Raw genomic sequence first — 24180 nt, 5'->3', positions numbered from 1 at the left:
TCTGGAAGTTGTAACGGAACAAAGCAGACAATAAAAAATGAAATAACTTATTTATAGAACATAAATTATTATTTCCAAATATTTACACATGGTACCTTTGAACATCAGTGCATCACAGACAAAATTATGTATCTCATCAATGAAAAAGAAAACTGGTGAAAAACCCTGTGCTGGCTTTTTGTGGAAATGTACCGATGGTGGTCTGAAAAAAAAAAAGGACTTCACATTCTCTCCAGCACTCGAGGACGTTCCCTGAGTCATAGGCCATGTGAAGTGCTGAAAATCTGCTTTTTTTACTCATGGCAGAGAAGTCACTCAAGACATCCATTATAGGAAAAAAATGTTTACCTGAAGTTTATTATTTAGTTTCTAAAGTAGTAGAAGACAAAACAGGCCACAAATATGTAATCAATGTCTTAAATTAATAAAAAAACAAAAACAAAGTTTGACTATTTTTGATGATTAGAACCTTGTAATTAATTTGGACATAAAGTTATTAAGAATGATTACATGAGACCCCAAAAACCGACCTATGGTTTGAAGGACTTGTTGGATTACATTGTTGGACTGCCAGACTGCTTTGACGACAGGGAGACTGTTTTTAATACAGGGCGTTTAGTCTAATCTAACATCACATATATGAAATGTTCATATTCATGTAACTTTTTATAATACTAACTGTCCATTAAAGTTTAACATAGTGCTCGTGTCCCATGGGCCAAACAGTAGTTGGTAAAAAGGATAAAATCATTTTGTATTTTTGCACTGACAATATTTTTATAAGGGTATACAATTATTTTACTTAAATGGGGGATATTAAATGTGACTCTCACTCTTAAAGGAGTGGTTCAACGTGTTTGGAAAGGATTTGCTTTCTTTAGAGAGTTGGATGAGAAGATCGATACCACTCTTGTGTCTGTACTGTAAATACGAAGCTGCAGTGAAGACGCGGTTTAACTTAGCTTATCATAAAGACTGGAGACGGGGGGAAACCGTTTAGTATAATATATTAAAGATAACAAAATCTGCTGACCAGCACCTCTGAAGCTCACTACTTAATACACTATATCTTGTGTTTTTAATGCGTACAAGAACCGAACTTTAAAAATGACGATTTTGTTACCTTTGGACAGAGACAGGCTAGCTGTTTCCCCCTGTTTCCAGTCTTTATGCTAAGCTAAGATAATCAGCTGCTGGCTCTAGCTTCATATTTACTGCACAGACAGGAACGTGGTATCAATCTTCCCATCTAACTCTCCGCAAGAAAGCAAATAAATTTATGTTGACCTAAGTTTATCTTATCATATAACCATGAATATGCAGTCGCTGTAGTGTTGAAGTGGGCAGAACATACAGAAAAACAAATGTTTGAGGTATTAAACATGACCTTGTTGGGTGTATGGTTTGGAAATGCATCACTAAATATTTGTTGCAAGCAAGTTTTCCATATTTCAGGTGCAGCCTCGCCACCACACAGACTGTGATGCTGTTTGATTCCCACTAACCAGAGAGCCTGAACGACATAAGGCGGTCAAAGTGAAGCCAGATCTACTACCTACAGCCACAAGACTCAACCACCATGTCCTCGTACTGTTTGTAGACCACATTGTTTCCTGAGTCGATGTAGAGGATGCTGATGGGGCTGAGTTTGGATGGGGCGCAGCAGCTGGGCGGCATGTTGCTGGGGTTCATTGAATTCATCAGAGTCTGGATGATGGCGTGGTTGGTGGGCTCCAGGTGGGAGCGCAGGGGGAAGTCACACACCCCCTCGCAGTGGTACGCTTCATAATCCAGCGGGGCGATGATCCAGTCGTCCCAGCCCAGGTCTCTGAAGTTGACGTGCAGCGGCTTCTTGCTGCACCTGGATTTGGACTTCTTGCCGTGTCTCTTCCCGTGGCGGGTTTTCGACGCAGCCGTCCTCCTTCTCCTGCTGGCTTTGGCGCCAGGGCTTCTCTCTTTGGCCTTCCTCTCCAGACCCAGCAACGCTCTCCCCTCTCTCCTCTCACTGAAGAGGGTCTGCCTCCTCTTAGACCTGGTGAACACCACTAAGATGGCTTTCTTCTGCTGAGGCCTGCCGTGCCTGTGCAAGCCCAGAAGCTGCAGGTCCAGCTCCCTTTCTGGGTTGTCCAGCATGGCCCTGAGCTCCAGGCAGAAGTGCTTCCCCTGGCTCAGGTGCTGCCTCTCTTTGAATATTTCCCACACGTCCAACACCTCCCACTTTGGCCTTTGGGAATCCTGCAAGTCCAGTGTTTTGGAGTCAAGCAGCTGCCGGTCGTGGCAGGAGAGGAGCTGGATGTCGACGGGCTCTGTTTCTGATATCCTGAAATTCCCAGACACTTTGGTGTATATCCTGAGCTCGGCTCCCAGCACCTCCGCCTTTTTGGAGAGCGTTGAGACGTCGAACAGATACTGCTGTCTCCTCAGAGGAGAGAGTGGGAGGTCATCTGTGGAAAACATTAAAACAGCAGGGTCAAATGCATTCTCATGGGGATGAAGTGCATACCACAGAGATGTGGAATCTAACAGGAAAAATACCATTATTGTCTGCACTGAATTAATATGGGAGAGAAAGTATGAATCATGCAATCAATCCTACCTGCATGCACAGACCTTACCTATCTCTCTCTCTCTCTCTCTCTCTCTCTCTCTCACACACACACACACACACACACACACACACACACACACATACATGCACACGCACACACAGCCTACAGTAAAGCTCCATATACCTTGTCCACTGTCCACAAAACTTGCAATAGTGTTTGCAGCTTTAGAAGACCGAAAGAAACTGGCGTTGAGTCCCAGTCTTTCTGCCGTGGAGAAGGTCTTGTAAATAGACAGCATGTAGTCATGAGGCTCAATTGAGTCTTTAGATGTTGCTTTATTGTTTCTGTCGATAGATGGCGGCGCGTAAAAATCCTTGAAATACTTAGAAGCTTCTTGTCCATCAAAAATCCTTGACACCTTGCTGCTCTTCGGGGCAGCTGGAGGAAAAATAGCAAGAGTGTGAAAACAAGGGATTTCCCAAGCAAACAGCAGAGCCCCGCAGAGAAAGGCAAAGTGATAGAGATCCATCCTCTGGTCTCGTCCTGAATCAGAGCCGGAGCCTGAGCTGTGGCCGCGGGGACCACGGGCAAAGCCGGAGCTGAACTCTGCATCCACTCTGCAGCAAGTGGCTACTCCGCAAAGTGCGCACAGTTTCGGAGGACAGGCGGTGCAAAGTTAAAAAAGGGGGGCGAGAACACGCCCACATTGTACTGTTATCGTTTAGGCTAAATAGAAGGCGCAAATTAAGGCTGTAAAACTAATTGTTCCTCTGTCGGCCGTCACCTCCCTCCCGGGGAGGCAGATGTGCGCTGAAAGGACGCTCGTCAACTTCTGGTCACCCACTTCTGCTTCTACAAAACCAAAATGGCTCTTAATTTGGGATTTTTTTGTCTAAGTTTTTTAGAAGTTTCTCTCTGTTCAACCCGGACTTTAAATATCACTGCAACTGCGCCTCAGTGCAGCATGACTTTAGGATTTACCACGGAGTCTCCTGCCCTCTAGTGAGGCGCAAACATATCGCCCTGCTGCAAGAGAGGAAACATGCAGCCAGTCAGCTTCCTTCAGCACCATGGACAGAGTCTTCACTCAGCATTACAAAATATGACACTGATACAATAAAGATGTTGTATATCGATGAAAAATAGAATTTATTGAAAAGAGAATATAGTTTCAAAAAAAATCAATCAACAAAATGCAATCTTCATATTTTTCTTCATCTTGTTACAGTCAGTCTGTTTTAAAATACAAAACCTATATGGATCTTACACTCAAAGTGTAATCATATCAAACAGACATTCACACATAATACAACACCAGAACGAAAACAATTAGATATTTTAACCCCATCCCAATCATTTAAAAAAAATCTTAATAAAAATTGATCACAGGAAAAGAAAAAACACCCATGTGCGTAATATATTTAAGGATTACATTTTTTTTATTTAGCAGACTTGTTCGTGTTGAGGTATCCTTCATAAAACACTCTTAACTTCACAGAACTATTTAACATATGGGGGTGCCATCTAAGAAGCAGGCCACAGCGTAGATGACGCTGACCAGACACAGACTGCCAGCAGACACGGTTGAGCTGGAGCTTAAGGTGCTCTTACTGGTAGTGGGCTGTGGTTGGTTTGTGGACAGAGTAGATGGAGTCTGAGTGGTTGGAGTCTGAGTAGATGGAGTCTGAGTGGTTGGAGTCTGAGTAGATGGAGTCTGAGTGGTTGGAGTCTGAGTAGATGGAGTCTGAGTGGTTGGAGTCTGAGTAGATGGAGTCTGAGTGGTTGGAGTCTGAGTGGTTGGAGTCTCAGTACTTGAGGTGTTTCTGACGGAGAAGGCGCGTGACTGGACGCCCCACTCCTTCAGAGTGAAGACCATGGTCAGGTCCTCACCTGCAGGGAGAGGATGAGTAATTAATGTGGTGGTTCATGTTGCATGTTTCTTGATTGTGTCCCAAGTTGATAAACATCTGCAACCAAGTTTTTCTTTTTTTTATAAATAATGTTTTGGAATTTTCCTAAAATAAACCCAAGACTGCAGTCCTGACTAAATAGAGGGCACAATTTTTTTTTCGCTTGAAAAATAACTAAAACGAGTAATTAAAAGTTTTTGCTGATTTTTTTCTCTGTTAATCGTCTAATATTTTAGTTCTATTTGCTGAAGAGGTCAATTTCCTCTCTGGTGGAATGCAGTTCTTTATGTCACACTACACTCTTATTGTTCTGGATTATTCATACTCTTTTGTTACATGTGCCAGTTGTATTAGCCTGTTTATGTTGACTGTAATGTATTTATTGCTGTGACAATGTTTTAATGCTCCCAATTGTAAGCATGATGAAGACGTACCGCTGTTTTGAATGGACAGGTCGGTGAAGTTTGCCCAGCAGGTGCTGAACAGGATGGTGGTGTTTCCTTCCAGTCCGTCTACGCTGTTACCACTGGAGTTCTTCAGGCTGGCTGTTACGGTGAGAGTTGTCACTCCCACAGAGACGCAGTTACCCTGCAGACAACAGCACAAGTCAGCGTTTACAGACAGAAGCTACTTCAACATACCGTTAAATCTTCTAGTGTGTGTCTCCTTCACTTTTCGTTTATTGTATACTATCCTTTTTTTTTTTTTTTTTATTATTTCTGGTGTTAGTTAAAATCCCATTAGTTAGGATCCCATTAATTCCACTTCTATTCTAAATGCAAACTGAGTTTTATGTTGGTAGTCAAGTTAGTTTGATCCAGAATAACATTTTTATGGTGACTTAAAGGAAATTACTTTGCTAATAAAAATGGTATCAAATTTGTTAAATTCTGTTCACATTTAATTAATCTAGTTTGTATAATGATAAGGTGAATATACACTCTAATTTAGGCTAAAAAAGGTATAGAAGGCATATTTTAAGGTGGTTCTAGATTAGCTAAAAATGAGCATTTTTATATATATATATATATATAAAAGAAACAAGCACACAGCCTGAAGCAATGAGAATTAAAGACTTTGAATGCTAAATCAACAAAAAATAGAACTATCAGTACTGTACTCAGAAATCAAGATGAGAAAGATGAGCTCTCCGACGATAGAACATTGGGAACAGAAGACTGTAAGCTTTCTCTTCAAGCAACTCTCATTATCAGTCAACTAATCCAAAAACTCACTCAAAAACAACCTCCAAACCAAATTATTTTTAATAATTAGTATTTTGAGGTTTATAGTATTATTTTAGTACACAAATTACATAAAATCAGGGAGATCAACAACAAAGGTCACCAGCTGGATTCATACTGGGATGTGGCAGTCAGAACATTATTAAAAAAATCTGAAATTTCCCACATCTTAGCGAGGTATCTGAAGGCACTACATCGTCCCGTTGTTGTTTGTTTACATTGTTCACTCACGGGGGAAGGCAAAATGTTGCTACATGGTGACTACAGGGAAGCAGGAGGATTTTCTGTTGTTTTTCCGTCATATCGCACTCATAGTCAAGCTGCAGGCTACTGGTAAGCTAATGTTACCCTGTGTCTTTATCTGCATGTTAACGTTACCAGCCGGTAAACTATGCTGTCTGCGGGGATTTCACTTCTCGAATGTTGTGGTTACCACTGGCCGAGTCGTTCTGTCGGTCATCTCTCCGTTTTTTATATGTTGTACACTTGAAATGTCACAGAAACATTCTGTTGTGAAGCTGGGTAGGCCACTGTTGTATGAGTCAGACCAGTTAACACAACATTAGGGCAGGGCAAAATAGACATCAGCTACTGCCATCAGGCGGACATCGGCCTATTCCAATGTCCAGCCAATGCATCGGTGCATCCCTAATAATAATATCATCCGATCCTGAGATGCTATAAATCCCCGTTGATGTAATTTCTCTGATTTAGCAGCAGCTGTGCGATGAGAACAACCTGTTTCCAGATATATCATTGCCTCACCTGCTCATCCACAGCCATGAGACTGGGCTGCTGGTACAGAGGACCCACAAACTCTCCGGCTATCGGCTCCTCTATCAGCAGCAGATTGTACACCCTGGACACGTAGCTCACTGTAGGCTCCTCCCTCGTCACTTCTGCTGTGGCCTCCTGGGATTCAAAGTGAGAGATTTTTAGTGTAAGTTTTACTAAGCAGATGTTAAGATTAAGTCTTGACGTTCACCTGATTCCAGCTGGGGTCAGATGATGGGGGAGGAGGCCGGATGACACCCATCGAAGAGACGTTGAAGCCGATGGACTGACTGAGGTTTCCGGAAACTGCTGCCTGACCCAGATCATCAGCGATGCTCTTCAACAACGTAAAGTCCTCCTCATCTGAGACGACAAAGGGAACACAGAGATGTACAAGAATCTGGATTTATGGGCCAATGTTCACAGATTAGACCTAAAAACAGTCTGTAAATACAATATAAGCTCAGAAATGATTGTTCTCCCACTCACTGTTGGTGCTGTTGGTGGTTTGCTGGACTGGAGGTTTCTTGATCTCCACCTCCACCTTCAGGCTCGTAGATCTCTTCCTGCGCCGTGCACCTCCATCCCCCCGGATGATGTTAGTGATTCGGATCATATTTGGGGGAATCTTGAGGAATACAGCAAGGTTCTGGATCAGACTTTCTCCAAAAAATTGATCCTCAGTCATGGCGGGCAGCTCAAAGGAGATGAAGAGAAGCGGGGAAGTTCGGATCTCCACTGGCTGGGTGCCTCTTAGTACGACCTTCATCATCTTGTAGTCCCGGTCGAAGTAGTTGGTGCCCACAGTGGCATTCAATTGGGGGACGTATTGATCTGAAGGGATAAAAGAAAGATAAAGATAGGGGCGCCTGGGTAGCTCGCCTGGTTGAGTGTACAAAGGCCCAGTCCTTGCAACAGCGGCCGCAGGTTCAATTCCGACCTCCGCAGATTCGGATGAAAAGTTTATCCATGCATCAATTACAGATAGAGTGAGTTTGCGTGTTTATTAATATACATAGCCTATTTGTATAGTTATTTTCAAACAAACATTTGTAGTTTACACTAAAATAGCCTACTGTATATGTAGCCTATTTTATATAAATATTCTATGTATGTGATAAACAAATACAAATGTATGACATCTGATATATATCACATATATCGCTTTTAATGACTGCTCCGAAGCAAAGATGTCTCATGTTTGTTAAATGCCTGTTGCCTCGACTCCCCTCTCTTCGCGTCTCTTCCTCGACTCGAATCGCCTGTGTGTGGACTAAGACACGAGGAGAGGAATTGAGGAGAGTAATCAGGGATGTACAATTTGGGAATTTGGAAAGGACTTCTGTCTCGTCTCCCCTGTCTGTGCCAGTAAGAGAGGCTGGGCGTGGCCAATCTGCTTCCACTCACCTGCCTGTTCAGTCAACCACCTGCTAGTCACCAGCACCGACTGCCACCTCCCCCTGCTTCAGTATTATACCTGAGGTGCTTCTCACTTCCCCTATTTGATAGCTTCTCGGTTGAACCGGAAGTTGTTCTCGGCCTCCTTTGTGAAGGCCGTCTCAAAGCTCTTATTCCTGCCCTGAGGAGCGAGCATCGAGGAGAGATCAAGGAGGAGCTATGAGCGAGGATACACGAGAGCATCCTTCCCAGAAGCTGTGCAGCTGAAAGCCATTGCTAACTGCACCCATACAGCTGACAAATTCATGTGACGCTTCAGAGGAAAGGATGTCTCATCCCTTTAAAAACACATTTCCTTGTTTTCTCTCTCCATGATTTCTGTGTCTCTCCCATGCTTCTTGGGTGGGACAGACTAAGACTCGAGGAAGGGAAGCAAGTGGAGGAACTGGGGATGCAATTTGAGTGCGTTCTGTTCAGTTTTTAAGCATATGCCAAACAACACCAGCCTATATCCATCCCATTTTTAAATCCATAATATCAAGGGAAAACGACGATCACTGACCCGTCAAACATCGATCATCAATCAAATGCAAAGACACATGACCAAAATGTGTAAATGTTCATGCCTTCTCCACACATTTGATTACACCTACAGCAAAAACACACCTGACATAATAAGATTAGAGTGTTTAATAGATTCTGAAGGCCCTAACCTGCTTGTGTAAAGCATTAGTACCTGCATAGATGGGCTTCTTCAGGGTGTAGTCAGTGTTGTCAGCGTTCCACTGAACGTTAGTTGGGGCAACTAGATTGTTGTTTACATACACATCCAACCGCTGCGGCTTGGAGTAGAAGACTGACACCATGATGCTCTGCACATATCAAAAAATAAAAGGTATCTACGTTAAAAAATCGTCACATTTAAAGAACTCTACTACTTAGTAATATTATTGTACTGGAAATCTAATAAGGGAAGCTGTTAATGTTGTTAACTGTAATATTTAGTGTTCTCCTGGCTGTGCACTGACCTCAGATGGATCAGCGTTGAGCATCACGAGGCGAAGTTTTTGAGGGCTAGTACTGGTGAAGAAGACGTCGTAGGAGCGACCAGTGGCCACGATGCTGTGGAAGAGAGACACTCTCTTCCGGCAGGTGTAGCCTGAACACCAACCGTGATCCTGAGGACCTGGATGCAAAGACAACTGAGTTAAACACTTTCTGTTTTCTTTTTTCAAACTGATTTTCTAGTTTTTTTGGGGTTTTATTCATATCAGAACTATAGGATGCAACCAACCGTTGATCAGATCCAAAAAGCCGTCTCCGAGCACAGCGACGGGGGACAGACGTCTGGTCTCTGTGTCAGAGTCCAGACTCTCAATCGCCAGCATCCTGTAGTTCAGCCCGAAACACTTGTAGCTCTGCCAGGAACTCATGTACGTGCAGTCTTTCCTGATCACACCTAACACCGGGAACACATTGCAGCGTAAAAACGACACACACACACACACACACAGGCTACAATTACCACAGTTTCCCCCACTCATCTTGTCTCTTTCTATCAGGGAGAGAGAGAGAGAAGGATCGCCTTATGACTGGCGCGTAGAAATACGCGTCCAGTGTGACAGGCCAGGCAACACGATCAGGCACTTATTTACGCTACGCGACACTTACGCGGGCGGTATGCTCCCAGTGTGAGGCAAGAAGCAACACAGCATTTAGGAATTTTTTTTTTTTTTATTATTTATGATTTTCTGATATACCTGTCAGCAGAGGGGTAACACAGGATAGTAAAGGTAGATGTTTAATAATTCTTCTTGACTCTTTGCAATGTCTTTAAACAACAAGCATAAAACGTACATACATAATGTATTAATTTAGCTTCATTAATTAATTTTTTTCCTTTTTTCCCTCCATCGATCTCGCTACCTTTTTGTGGAGCGATCTGGTTCACAGGGATGCGGCTGCCGTTGAGGAAAGTGAGCATGACTTTTGGGATGCGGTAGTCGCCCAGCCCTCTCCTGGGATCACCTCCCCACTCGTACTCAGACTGAGGCACCACAGCTCCCACTGCACCCAGGAATGAACCGTCCAAGTCCTTCAACAAGGTCTTCTTCTTCGCGTCGCAGTCCATGTCCACACAGTCAGATGGGTTTGCTTTACTAAAACACAAAAACATCAAGTTAGCAACATTATTTCACCAAGCACAAAACAGCAGAAAGTTGTAATCTAAGTCTTATAATGGTTGTTTTAAGTTCGAAAATATTTGTACATGTCAAAATACACTTGTATTGTCAGTTTAAATCCTACAGTACATTTAAGCAGCAACAATGAATAAATTTGGCTTTGATCAGTTGCCAAGTGAAGACTCTAACTCAGAAGCGTTCAAGGAAACAGAGATAAACACATCTCAAAATTAGCATATCATTTTTACAACTTTGAAGACATTTTTAGATTATTCTTAAACACTAAAATCAAATATTATTTTCCATGCTCCTCTAAAAACTATATCCGCTGTTTTCATTGCATTATTCAGGTGTGTCTCCAATTTTTAAAATAATGTTTTCACTGTATCATGTACATAGAAATTGAAATGCAGATTTTGCAAGCCTGGTATCTGTTGATTTACCTCACATCAGGCCTGTGGATGAAGACTCTGGCCTGCTCTGTGCTGTCGATCATCGTTATGCCTGAAACGTGCACAGGGTGCTGCAGGTCCTCGTTGATCGGGTTGGTGATGAACATGAAGTTAGTCTCGCCGGAGCAGACGTCTCGGAAACCGACGAATGTCGTGTCTGAAAACGAAGCAAGAGAAATGAGGAAAAAGGAATACGTTCACTGTGAAGATGGCAAACATCACTCCATCAATACTACTACTCCCACACCTCAGAGCTTGAACTCACCTATGACTTTCATTAGTCCTTTGATGGCGTTGTAGTTGTTGTTCACATGATGGGGACTTATTGGAGCACTGTTGTGTGCAGATCCAAAAGTTGGCCAACAGATTCCAGATCTGCCACCTGTACAGAGTGAAAACAGAGTCACAAAGTTTAACCTGCATTTAATCACAAAAAGGGGAACTTCCAGCACTGTTCAATGATGTTTAAATTCTTAGTTGGTTAAATTAAATAGTCAAAATGACACAATTAGAGCCTCTTTTCTAATTTCTTCAAGATCTTTCTTAAGTCCAGATGTCCAGGTTAATTTTTCATTGCAAAAACGGTTTCTGTATCAACCCAAATCTTTATATCAGAGTTATCAGCAGCATGTGAGCTGAGAATATTTAACTTGGGTCATGTAAAAAAGCAAGTGAGAAAAAAAGAGAAGAAAAGTGAGAAATTAAGGCAAATCCAAAAACATTCCAGGCCTTTCTCTCAGCCTAAGAATGTGACGGTATCCCTAAATGAAAACAATTACTAGCAGTGACATGTGATGTTTTTGCAGCATCAGTTGGTACTGTACCTTTGAGAGGCCTTGGGGCTCGATGGCCGTTGCTGATGACCATATTAAAGTCACTCCTGGGCAAAGTGGCTGAACAGTTGAAGCTCGGGCTGCTGCCAACAATCAAAGCATTCTGGGAAAAGATGAGCATGAGGAATATGAAATCTGTCAATATAAATGTCACTGAAACTAACTAGTCACTAAATTAACTAAATGATATGTGATCACTATGACAGAAAAGTGAAAACTAAATAAACCCTCTCACCTGAATATGTGCAGTTTTATCTGCGTATGCATGGGAGAGAGAAGGAGGAGCGAAGATGAGAGGCATGATGCCCATCCCGTTGTCCACCAGGGTCACGTTGGAAACAATAACATTCATGATGGTCTGTGAAGGGAGGGGAAGAACAAGATGATGATCCGTTGTCATTTCTTGTGAATAATCAATCATCATCTTAATCCTGCGGTTCTTGGTCTTTATTTCAGTATCCATAAACTCAACTCTTATAAATATTTCCCTGTGAATTGAATAAAACCCAGTGATATTAAGACCAGAGTATCAGATATTTTGGTCCAGTAATTACACAAGTTTTTACGTGAACTTTTGCATAATGTACCCTAAAAAGACAGCAGAAACTGAAAACACTTCAGTTAGTTTCTCTGAGTCTCAATAACCTCAAAGAGACTCAGGTGCCCGTTTCACAAAAGCAATTTGCTGACACACAGATTGCAAATGGTAGCAGCGACACAAACTGCAGATACATTTATCAATACTACAAGGCTTTTGCATGCTCATAAATGACTTGCAAGTATGGCATAAAACATGTGAAAACAAACATAAAGGCAAATGATCTGTTGTAGAAAATTTGGAGAACAGAATGGTAAATTAAAGGCTTAAAGTCCTTCTACAGTCATCTTACTCTGTATATCTGGTCTCTATTGTTGTATATGAGTAAATACCCATGGTAAATACCCAGTTTTTCTTTACTTTTCCTGACCCTTAACATCACTTAACCTCGAGGTTAAGAGGCCCAACTCCGCACTCTTGATGCAGTTTAATTGAATCAGAATGGCTTTGTGGATGAATTAAGCCCATAAATGAAGGTGTCCGTAAAAGAAGTTCCGTATTGAGACCTGGAAGTAGATGCCGTAGTCAAAGCTCCTCCAGACGAAGAAGCCCTGGATGAGGCTGCAGCCGGGCAAACCGTCTTTGTTCAGATAGACTCCGAACAGACCGCCGTGAGCCTCATTGTGAATCCACTTCTCATTCTTGTTTATATAACCTGCAGAAGTCACAGAGGAAAAAAATCTGAGGACTTCTGTTCTGCATCTTTCTCGTCAGTCTGAGCACTCAAGATCTATAAAATATGTCAATTTTATTTATAAAGCACCTTCCATTACATGTAAACCCCAAGTGCTTTACATTTAAAACAGCATACACATTCAAACAAAGCATGAATAGAAATAAGAAAACACAACCAGACAATCAAAAAAACAAATAAGACATACAAGTGCAACCACACACACACACACACACACACACACACACACACACACACACACACACACACACACACACACACACACACACACACACACACAGTAATTAATCAAATTCCTGAGATAATGAAAAGGTTTAGAGTTTGATTTTGAATGAGGACACAGTTGTGCTGGACCTCAGGTCATCAGGCAGTTTGTTCCAGAGAGCAGGACCACAGTAACTGAAGGTCACCTCACCAGACCTGGATCTAATTCTGGGTACAGCTAGAAGGCCTCTGCCTGATGACCTGAGAGTCCTGATGGGGTTGTGATCAGTGAGCAAGTCAAGAGATGTACTGAGAGCTAAACCATTAAGTGCTTAATAGACTTTAAGTTTTGATATATATGTCTTAAGTGATAAAATGCTGTTTTGGTGACATTGGTGATGTGATTTTCCAAATTGAGATCAGTATCAAAAATAATGCCAAGGTTTCTAACTTGCTCACTTTATTTCAGAAAGAGTGCATCCAGGTGTAAATAAATCTTTTGTCTATCATTTTTATGTACCAACCCTTGTTAATGCAGTTGACTAGTTTGTTAATAGGACTGAGATCATCGGAGGAAAGTGAAATGTACAATTGTGTGTCATCGGCATATGACTGGTAGGATACATTGTGTTTCTTAATGATAATACCAAGTAAAGCCAGACCGATATATCAGCGGGCCGATATTAGGCATTTTCCATCGGTATCTGCATTTATTTTTTTATCAGAACTTTAATATATTTTGATGTTCCTCTGTTCTGTTGTGACAATAAAACAAATATGTTTTTTTTTAAACTGCATTATCATATTATTTTAGTGAGGACTCATAAATAACTACAAATAACTAATGTTAGGGTAATCTGTTTATGTTTTGTTACGCATTTCGGGATTATTTTTTTAAATATATATTGGCCGATATATTAGAATATTGGATTTTTAAATCACCAAATATTTGTATCGATATCGGCCTTAAAAATCCTTTATCGGTCGGGCTCTAATACCAAGCAGGAGCATGTACAGATTGAGTAATGGTCTAAGGACTGACCCTTGTGGTACCCCAGAGAAGATTTTTCTTTCTGTAGATTTAAAACTACCTGTTTCTACTAAACATGAAAACTCCTGTCCTTCAAGTATAATGAACACCAGTTAAAAACAGGGCCAGCTAAGCCAACGGAGACGTGGAGCCTTTTAATTAAATGTCATGGTCAACCAAATCAAAAGCAGCAGTGAGATCAAGCAGAACTAAAATTTTAATTTTCTGTGAGTCAGTGTTTTTATGAGAGCTGTTTCTGTGCTATGATTCGTTCTGAATCCTGATTGGTATGTATCATATACAATATATTGTGATTTGAAAGATACGCATCCAGTTTATATACACTTTTTTCAAGTATTTTACTTATACAAGAGAGATTGGAAACTGGTTTGGTAGTTATTAAGTGTACCTGGATCCAGATTGTTTTTCTTTAGCAGAGGTGAGACAACAGCACGCTTAAGAGAAGCAGGGAAAATGCCAGTCTACAGAGAGCAATTAATAATATTTTCTATGGTCAGAACAAGTGCTAGACTTTAGGCGCTGAATTACTTCATCTAGATCTTTGAAGTTGACAGGTGAGAATGTTGACATTGAGCTTGCAGCAATAACTTCGGGTGTGGGTGGAGCGGGGCTAGATTTATTGCTGCAATACATTGTTAAATGTTATATTATCTTTAATATGAGACACTTTCTTGAAAAAAGACAGCAAATTCATCACATTTAATATCACCTGACATTAGAAACGCAGAAAATGTCAGGGCAGCATAGAAATGGCCACTATCACTTTGGTTAAAAAAAATTCCGTCACCTGGACATGGTTCACCATCGATACGATAAGCGACTCTCTCGTAACCTGCTACAATGTTATGCTGCAGCACAACATTTGTCCCCTCATTGACCTGAAAAACACAGTACAGATCAAAAATGCAGCAACAGATTTTAATACTATAAGTAGTTTATATTGTATTTTGAGAGAAGGGACCTCAATGGCAGCATTCCAGGCGTAGTTGTATCCAGTCATCATCACCAGGTTCCTCCTCAGTTTTATCTTGTTGCCCCAAATTTTGAAACCTGCAAACAGGAATGTATAATACTTTAAAGAGTTCCTTTTCAGTGCTGGGGAGACTGACTTCACTTTCTTAACCCTCTGGAGTAAAGAGATCCGGCGCCGTAGCTCAGCTGGATAAAAATAAATATGTCATGTATTTAGATTAATAGCTTCATGAGTTTTTATCATACCCAGCCCCCCGTATTTGCATCTCTATTCACATGCCGATTAGTTTCGGTATTGCAGGAGGATCTAAGTCACAATGGACAAAGCATAAGCATTTAAGCATAATTCATTTGGATACATGCGTTGCATTTTGGAAGATGGACAGGATTCTGAACGCTGATGTCCACGCTTCGCACACAGCAGAGCAGAGAGGTATAGTGTGTTCAACATGCACAAGGCCGCTTTAATGCACGGGCTTACCTGGGCTGAAGCCCAGGGGCCTCCCAAGTTCAGGGGCCTCCCATGTTCAGGGGCCTCCCATGTTCAGTTAATGATGAGCTGAAAAGGTCATATTGTTTTGTAACTTGTCAGGTTTTCTGTCAATCACTCTAATCGCACGTTACATGGCTGCTGATTGATCGAAATTAGGAGTGACCCACGTGGCCCCATAGCCTATGGCCCGTGGGCTTACCTATCAGAATGTCTATAGTTAGTTTTGGGGTGTGTCCCTATATGATTGAGTGACATTAAGTGGAAAATATCGGGGAGGACGTTTGAGAGTGGTGCCCGGAAAAGAAAAAAACTTATTAAGAAGGAGTTGCGCGAAAAAGATCTACTAAAGAGCATCCCAAAGCTCACCGGATTTTTGAAACCAGCTGCTACTGAAGATGGACCCAGCACCGGAGGAAGATCGCTGTCCCACACACCGGAGGGAGCGGAGGAGGCGCAGGCCGCGCAGGTGGATGTAGCTGGAGAGGAGCAGGGGACCGCCCGCAGGCCGCAGCAATGGAGGGGAGGAGGAGGGGGGAGCACACGAGCCCCAGAGAGAGGACCAGGCCGCAAACCAGTTAGGGGGAGATGAGTTTTTAAGAAGAAGAAAACTCCATACAGTGTTTCCAAACACAGACATAGCTCTACGGCTATTCCTGACTATGCCAGTGACCAACGCGAGCGGAGAGCGGTCCTTCTCCAAACTGGGCTTGGTGAAAAATAGACTGCGATCAAGCATGCAGCAAGACCGAGTCAGTCATCTCACACTGATGTCTATTGAGCATGACATCCTTCGTGATTTGGATTTTAAGGACATTCTTTTCTTCAAAGAAGACCAGACGAAAGCACTTCTAAAAAGGTAAGAAAGTGCTGTATTTATAGCTTGTGCAGGTTTTAAATTGTTGTGGTTGTGCATTGTTTTAAGAGAAATGCACATTTATACTGCAAACCTTCTATAAATGTTTCATCTTTTTGGTACCTGGCATTAGGCCATGTTGCTATCCATGGTGCTGAATGGAGTGTGTTTGTGTGTCTGTGCAGGTGCATGTGATTGGTTCACAGGGCCCGCTGAGGCCAGAGAAGAGGCACCTACTTTGATCTGTTGCTGTTCTTTGCTTATGCTGTTATCAGTTATTATCAATGTTTGTGCAGACAGGTGATGATTGGTGATGTTTTTCATAATATCGTTTGAAATCATACTTTCACACATTTTGGTTTTATTATCACCATAAGTTGCTGTGTGTGGTTGTTAAATAGTGTCTTGTGTTTATGCTCAAGTGGGCTCAGTGATATGTTAATAACAATAGTATGGTGTTTTCTGGCTCAAAGAGGGAAAACTCACTGTTGTATGTCTCGAAAGAAACTAATGCATTTTGTGATGTAGATTACCTAGATATTACACTTTTTTAAAATGAGACTCTATAAATCGAGGGGATGGGGGGCCTACAAAACCCCTCAGCCCCGGGGCCTAACATTAGGTTAAGGCGGCCCTGAACATGCAGCACATGTACCTAACTGGGAACGATACTGAGAGGATTATCAACGGCTTCTGGTGCAGATGGCAACTAACGTTACGCTTGTTACTGTAAGTATAATAAAACCTTTGTACAACCTTTGAGTAAAAAGCCACATACTTTATCAATACTTACCTGTTTAAAAAGCAATATTTCAACCTGCGCTGTCTGCATGTGGTCTCTCTATCCTCTGCCGCTGCTGTTTTACACAACGCGCTACTCTGCAAATAGCGATTTTTTTTTACAGTCTAAAACGAAAGCTGTCGAATTGTATTCTAAATGTTTATCTTCTAGTTTGCCAAGAATCTCAGAATTTGGGCAAAAAATTTAGAATTTATCTGCTGGTGTAAACAAACCATCCTCTCCGCTAAATCCACATGGCTATTTAATATGCACGCAAATGACGTCATCAGACTTTGCGTTCTTCATTCTTTCTAAACTTAACTCAGTATTTTGATTTCATAAATGATCTGATTTATTTTATTGACAAAATCTAAGGGAAAAGTCCAGTCTCTGGGCTCTCTGTGTCTTCCTGAACAATGTAGTTGAATTGCCCTGCTATGCTCTCTGCAGTCCCATTCATCCTGCGCTAAGCTGTAAACAGAACTTTTTCATATTTAGTGTGAAGAGCCATTACCCCTTCCACTGCTAAGTCTTGGTCACAAAACAACAGCCATACTTTCTTTAGATTGCAAATTAGTTGTATAAAACAATGGAGCAGATGAAAGTGTTTGTGCTTGTTAAATACCTATTTAACACAATCACCTCAAGTAGCCAAAACAGTCACAATGGGTAAGGTAATGTATTTTCAGAAATTCCAGCACACTTCTTAATCTACTTATTATTATTATTATTATTATTATTATTATTATTTTGTTATTTAAAAAGGTACAATCCGGAAATACATTCTACTTAGATATTATTGTAGCTGAACTTGTGCTTAAACTTGTGCCTTACTTTGACAGCTCAGACATGAAAGGGGAGGGGAGAGAGAGAGAATGACATGCAGGAAACTGCCACAGGCCGGAATCGAACTTGCTGCCTATGTGACGAGGACAGAGCCTCTACAAATGGGCACTCGCTCTACCACTAGCCACCCAGGCACCCAATACTGCTTAGATTTGTTCAAATTTACAACAATATTAGAGCATTACTAAAATCATCTGTATGGCTGAAAAGTCCCTCAGACCCCAGAGGGTTAAACTGGCCACATTCATTTTGAATTATCAGGGCCCATGTGTAAATTGAAGAGCATTTGTCAATCATTTTGAGAGTTCAGTGTTTACCTTCTCCCACAGTGCGGTAGACAACGTTATCATCAACGTTCAGTCCATCCGTCCCAAAGACTCCGATGGCTGGAGAGAAGCCGTCATGGAAAGCACAACCCTGAATGTACGAGTCTTTTTCTGAAACCTTTCAACACAAAAGAAAACATATTCATTTTGCATTTTACAAATTTAACAGATACTTTCTCCTTATTAGTTAACTACAAACAAGGCTAAATAGCACAGAGTGGTCATTTCAACTCCTGCTGCTGAATGTTACAGATAAAATATAAAGACTTTTCAGCTCTGTGATCCAGTTACATGATATAGAAGAAATGTTTAGTTTGAGTCATTATTTCTGTAATTCTTTTTAGATTCTTTCATTGTTCTGATATAAAACAGAGTTTCCCCCAGAATAGTGTCTTTTTTTCGTCGAGGGCCCAGCTGGGGCAAGTCACAGACTGATGGTAGCATTAATGTAGAGCCCAATAGTTTCTTTGATAACAGAACCATGGATGGAATCGCGAAATTGAGAATTAAAAAAGCTTAAGACAGATTCCATAGGGCCCTACATTAAAGGTGCTGTAGGTAGGATTGTGAAGATCCAGGACTTAGCCAAATTATCCGAACATCGACAACTTCTCAGTCCCTCCCCCCTTTCCGCTAAAGCCCAAAACGGTCTCCTAAGCCTCTTCCCTTCATAAGGGAGAATGAATTTGTGTGCATGAGCAGTGATTGACACGCAGTTAGACACCTCCCCTGGCCCTGATTGGTGCATCTTAACAAGGAGCTGTGGATTTTTGCAAATCACACTACAGGCTGTAGGTGGTGCCAGAGGAGCCAGATTTTTTTTTTTATTACCTGCTTCATGTAGTTCTACTCGAACATAGGGTCAATTTCAGCAAATATGACATATTTATAAGCCTTACCTACTGCACCTTTAAGTCAGTGCTAGAAGGAGAGAGAAACGGGAGATTTGAAAATATGACTACCTCAGTAGTTTTCAACTGAGCCGCCCTACTGTAACTGTAGTTTAAAAAATGTCTTAATTCTCATACATACAATTAAGAGGACATATTTAATTTTGTTTAAAAATGCATTTAGTCCTGTAATCCTTTGCTTTTAATGTGTGTGTGTTGAGTGTGTGTGTGTGTATGTATATGTGTGTGTGTGTGTGTGTATATGTGCGTGCGTGTGTGTGTGTGTTGCTGTACCTCTCCCAGGTTGAGGAAGGCCACAGAGTAACGAGGGTCAGTGTAGTCGGTCCAGCCTTCTTGACCAGAGCGGAAGAACTCCACGTTCCTGATCTGAGCCTTGCCTTTAGGAATAAAACATCAAACATGCTTAATGTATTTAAATAGAAATGAAGGCAAAACCATACCAGGGCGGAGTATGAAGTACATCTATGTACTTCATATTGCTGGAGTAATAAGGACAATAAGGAATAGTAAAACTATCAAATAATAAATACCTTAAATCTTAATATGGGGGACAATATAATCTGTAAGAACATGGCTGATGATTGATGGCTACTACATGTATTTTATATAAAACAATGCATAAAATATCAATGTGTCCAGCTCAAAATCTAACTGCAGATGCTTCAGTATGTAGGAAATCACTCAGCCACTTTAAACTGTCCTGAGAGGCACAAAGGTCTGGAACTCCTGTTTAGTAATTACGTTACAGATAATTAATCCAATACATAACATACTATCCTGTTAGAAAAGAAATCACATGTAATACTCTGCCTACCTTTATAGTTGATTCCGGCCCACGAGTAGGTGCCCACCAAAAGTCTGGCTCCGAACAACTCCGTTGTCATATCTGGATTCTCCTGACCGATGATCTTAATGTTTCTGGTCACGAGACCGACATCAGCCGCCAGAGTGTAGGAGAACGATGTACCGGAGATGGAGTGAGTCTCACCTGAAGAGAGAAAGAGAGAGAGAGAGGTCAGTCTGATCCTAATGTTAAGTGAACATCATTCTGCAGCTCTGGAGACAGTTGCAGTATCTTTAGAGATGTTGAACTGACCGATGTGAGTGTGGATCAAAGACTGGTTCAGGGTCAGATTACGGCCGTCTGCTGACACGGCACTGATCTGATGTTTTTCTGTCTCCAACGCGTTGTAGCTGGTGGTGGAGATGACCACCTCGTCTCCAACCTGCAAAAACAACATGGAAACACATGGCTGAATACTAGCTTTGGCAGTGGTCAGGTTTTAGATTTTATTCAAAATTGAGTAACTTAACCACATAAAAAAGTATTGTTTGATTACGTCTGCTTTAAAAAACTTTAAATTTCAAAATACAAACACAGAGTTAAAAGTAAAAAGAAACCACGCTGACCTGCCAGTCCACAGACTGCGACAGGGTCAGAGTGTTGGATCCAGAGTCAGCAGTGGCAGCCAGTTTGGTGTGGTAAACGTTGTGAGGTTGTCCATACAGCTCCAGTGTACCAAACACACCTGTGGTACAACAAAATACACACCGAGTCAGTTCTGAAACATATGGCACCATACAAACCATCCTTTTGGGTGGGGTTTTCCTTTATTTTATGTAATAATATCCCTTCTTTATCAGTGACACGAAAGACAATTATATTTATTTGATGTGATAAATTGTACATTCACAACTGAGCATCAACAGTTCAATCAGTTCAAATGGAGCACAGTTAAAGCATTTTGTTTTTTAATTATCACATCTGACGAGTTTATAATTAAAACTGAAACTTATTTAAGGTATTCATTTATAAAACCAAAATATGCTAACTTATCATGAATAAAATAATTTTAAATATTTTTTTTATGATATATTTAAAGTTTTTAGGTAGGAGATTTAGATTAGAAGTAATCCAGTAGTAGTACATACATTTTCCTTAGATACTCTAGAGTTATTATTAGTTGTTGTGTTAAAAAAAACCTCTTTTATAATGTATCTATTTATTTTATTTTATTTGGTCTTTTCTTCTTCTTTCCCCTCTCGCTCTCATTTGCCTTAATTATATTTTCTTCACATCATTTTTTACATACATGCACGTGTGTTTGTGTGTAGACATGTAAATATATATATATATATAGGAATATGTGTAGGAGCTTATAGTATATGTATTTTTTATTTATTTTTTAAATTCCTTTTGCCTTTATGGTAAAACTGAAATATGTATTTCATGTAAACCTGTACTACTTTTCCTGATTAGTTTTTAAAATAGAAGTAAAAACATGTACATATATACAGTATGTACAAATATATATACACACAATAATGCAGAATATTCTACATCATATAGTTAAATTATTAAATGTGTGACAATGTTGTTGGTCTCCATATGTGAAAATGTATTTAAAAAATGCACTACACAGTTGCATTAAATTACAGTAGCAAATATTTTATCTATAAGTTCAGGGAAAGTTTTCTTACCCAGGACTTTGGATCCCTGGTTGGGTCCGTTAGGCAGAGGCCAGTCAGGCGTGCGGTGGTTCCCTCTCAGTTTGATGTGCAGCTGACCTCTGAACGGTTCGTCAGCCCATCCTGCGATCAGCCTGCCGCCCTGAAACAGCAGGAGACACAAACATCACTCACTGAACATACTGTACTGAACCAGGCATCAACTCTCTGCTTTTACTTACATTATCTATTTCATTCTAGCGATTTCAGTGGAAATTCAGGGGAATGTAACAAAGTTATGTAGTTTTACTCAAATATGACAATTTTGAGGTACTTGTACTTATATAAGTATTTCCATTTTATTTCTATTTTGTATTTCGACTCTAAATTTTGGAGGCAAATATTATATAAAATTAGCTCCACCTTTACTAGTTGCAACATTAAAGCGATAAACACATTATTGCATCAATAGTTATAATCCAGTAATATAAAATACATTATTCTGAATACTTCTTCCACCACTGATTGATTTAGTTTGATGTTGTTGACACTTTAGTTTTTTTATGTTCTGTCATGTTCATCTGCTAATATCCACTTAGATCTGTATCTAATACCTCCACAGCCTTCTGTTGTTGCTGGTGGGGACATAAACTGACTTTTAGCAACACAAAAAGCTGTTTTGCCACACCCTCCTGAAATACATTTTGAAGATAAAGAACTTTATAACCGTTTTTGTGATGGTTGGGGTCGGCTGGCTGTGAGTTTTCTGTTTTATTTACTATTTTCTATTTGTTTTTTTCACTGTCAGTTTCTCGGTTGTTCCTGCCTTCTGTGTTTTTTCTGTTGGCCATGTCTCTCTCTGTGCCTCCTCTGTGTTCTCCCCCTCCCATCTGGTCTACTGCTGCCAGCTCATTGAACACACCTGGTTATCATTCCACCATCACCTTCTCCCGCCACACACACCTGCCTTCCATCTATAATCAAGACCAGTATTTCAACTGCGGCTCAACAGACCATCTTCGCTTGATTGTTGCTCCAGTCATCCTGGTGAAACACTCTGCAAGCTTTCCTCAAGAGCCTCGGTTTTTTTTTCCTGTCCTTGTACAAATGTTACCCTTTTTCTGTTTGTCCCCTGCAGCTACCCTCTTAGACCTGTCTGTTGTCTCCAGTCAGCTGGCTCCACCACTCAGTCCCCCTCCCACAGCACCCTGCTTCAACCTGCCTCCGCCACCGCTTCCAGCCATCCACTCCTCGGTTTCTCTGCTCTCCCGCTCCAGTGTCTCCTCCTCGGCATTACACATTAACATTACATTACATTACATGTCATTTAGCTGACGCTTTTATCCAAAGCAACTTAGAATTGCTATATATGTCAGAGGTTGCACGCCTCTGGAGTAACTAGGTGTTAAGTGTCTTGCTGTCAGGGACACATTGATTGATGTATCAATAGTGGGATTAGAACCCAGGTCTCCCACACCAAAGGCATGTGTCATATCCACTGCGCCATCACCACCCCATCACCACCCACCACCTTCACCCTCCTATCGGCCTTCACCGTCCTACCCCGGCTCCCAATTCCCTCTGTTCCCCTATCCCTGGCGTCTACCTCCCCACTCTCTTTTCCCTTTGTGTTCAATAAACCTGTTGCAATTTGAGCCTTGCGTTTGAGTCCGTTCTGTCCTTCCTAACAGTTTTCTTCTTCACTTTTACGCAGCATTAAGAATAAAACACTCAAAACTAAAAAAAATGCATGAAATAGATTTATTTTTATAGTGATAATCTAGATAATCATGAAAGTGAGAGAGATAACTGATCACACTGACCTGGATGGAGATGTAAACGGCGTCTACCACCACAGTTCTGTATTCAGGAGCAGCCCGCGCCTGTCTGGAGGATGAGCTGTTCATGTTGTCGGGGATTTCAAGAACTCCATTGACCGTCAGCTTGTTGAGAGGAGGAGTGTTGATGTCCAAAACAACCCACTCCACTGTGGTTTGACATAGATATAAAAGTATATATATACATATATATATATAATATATAGATATAAAAGTATATATATATATATATATATATATATATATATATATAATATATATATAGATATATAAAAGTATATATATATACACACAGTTGTACCAAATCCTAACAGTTTACTACCATAAGATCTGGTTCAAACCAAATATTTGGCTGTTATTGTGAATTTAAAAACAATACTGTCAACATAATGAACATTTCTACATTAGTTGTCATTTTCTTTTGCTTTATTTAAATGTTTTTTTGGTGTTCTTCTAGACATTACCTGCTGGGATGACCACATCAGAGCCCTCTGTTGGTACAGAAAAGTTATTTTCAGCTGAACTTTTCCAGAAAGAGGCATCAGACCACAGACTAGAGAGAACCACACAAACAAAGAACTTTTTAGCATTAGTCAACATAAAAAAAAAAATTAAAAAAAACATTTTCAGTTTTGGTACTACATTAGGGTATTATGATTATTCTAAGTAAGATTTTGAAAGCAGGACTTTAACTTGTAAGCCTAATCCTATTTTTACATTTTTGTATTATTTAAGAAATACAGTAAGTGATAGACATAAATGAGCTGAACACTTCTTCTTCTGTCTGTCTTTCTTCCTGGTATGGCATAAAAAACATGTTGT

At 40.7% G+C, this 24180-nt stretch overlaps 2 protein-coding genes across 2 annotated transcripts in view; both read right to left on the bottom strand.

The window, feature by feature from the left end:
• Nucleotides 1–1288: 1288 nt before the first annotated feature.
• Nucleotides 1289–3227, bottom strand: gdf6b (growth differentiation factor 6b). The gene is made up of 2 exons (XM_031296352.2): nucleotides 2733–3227; nucleotides 1289–2444 (listed from the first exon to the last, which is right to left on the bottom strand). The coding sequence occupies exons 1-2, from the start codon at nucleotides 3076–3078 to the stop codon at nucleotides 1552–1554; spliced, it is 1239 nt and encodes a 412-aa protein (XP_031152212.1). The 5' UTR covers nucleotides 3079–3227; the 3' UTR covers nucleotides 1289–1551.
• A 456-nt stretch (nucleotides 3228–3683) lies between these two features.
• LOC116047488 (fibrocystin-L-like) overlaps nucleotides 3684–24180 on the bottom strand; it is a 56390-nt gene continuing 35893 nt past the window's right edge. Inside the window, exons 54-77 of the mRNA XM_035991282.1 lie at nucleotides 23823–23911; nucleotides 23344–23507; nucleotides 21554–21683; nucleotides 20483–20601; nucleotides 20169–20298; nucleotides 19887–20060; nucleotides 19346–19449; nucleotides 18153–18279; nucleotides 14852–14940; nucleotides 14678–14768; nucleotides 12448–12596; nucleotides 11579–11701; nucleotides 11335–11446; nucleotides 10776–10892; nucleotides 10502–10667; nucleotides 9802–10034; nucleotides 9170–9334; nucleotides 8904–9061; nucleotides 8612–8747; nucleotides 6967–7311; nucleotides 6689–6840; nucleotides 6469–6615; nucleotides 4894–5047; nucleotides 3684–4439 (exon numbers count right to left, since the gene is read on the bottom strand). Coding sequence (XP_035847175.1) covers nucleotides 4054–4439; nucleotides 4894–5047; nucleotides 6469–6615; nucleotides 6689–6840; nucleotides 6967–7311; nucleotides 8612–8747; nucleotides 8904–9061; nucleotides 9170–9334; nucleotides 9802–10034; nucleotides 10502–10667; nucleotides 10776–10892; nucleotides 11335–11446; nucleotides 11579–11701; nucleotides 12448–12596; nucleotides 14678–14768; nucleotides 14852–14940; nucleotides 18153–18279; nucleotides 19346–19449; nucleotides 19887–20060; nucleotides 20169–20298; nucleotides 20483–20601; nucleotides 21554–21683; nucleotides 23344–23507; nucleotides 23823–23911 — 3760 coding nt within the window. The 3' untranslated portion in view covers nucleotides 3684–4053. The remainder of the gene's footprint in view (nucleotides 4440–4893; nucleotides 5048–6468; nucleotides 6616–6688; nucleotides 6841–6966; nucleotides 7312–8611; nucleotides 8748–8903; nucleotides 9062–9169; nucleotides 9335–9801; nucleotides 10035–10501; nucleotides 10668–10775; nucleotides 10893–11334; nucleotides 11447–11578; nucleotides 11702–12447; nucleotides 12597–14677; nucleotides 14769–14851; nucleotides 14941–18152; nucleotides 18280–19345; nucleotides 19450–19886; nucleotides 20061–20168; nucleotides 20299–20482; nucleotides 20602–21553; nucleotides 21684–23343; nucleotides 23508–23822; nucleotides 23912–24180) is intronic.

The sequence above is a fragment of the Sander lucioperca genome, chromosome 14, assembly GCF_008315115.2.
Source record: "Sander lucioperca isolate FBNREF2018 chromosome 14, SLUC_FBN_1.2, whole genome shotgun sequence".
NCBI lineage: Eukaryota > Metazoa > Chordata > Actinopteri > Perciformes > Percidae > Sander > Sander lucioperca.
Note: the sequence above shows the minus strand (reverse complement) of the source record. Positions and strands in the feature narration are given on the sequence as shown.

Excerpts from the sequence above, each read along its gene's own strand:
- gdf6b (XM_031296352.2), bottom strand. The coding sequence starts at position 3,078 with ATGGATCTCTATCACTTTGCCTTTCTCTGCGGGGCTCTGCTGTTTGCT. Across the intron at positions 2,445-2,732 it reads TTTTGTGGACAGTGGACAAG|ATGACCTCCCACTCTCTCCT; the intron begins GTATATGGAGCT and ends TGTTTTCCACAG.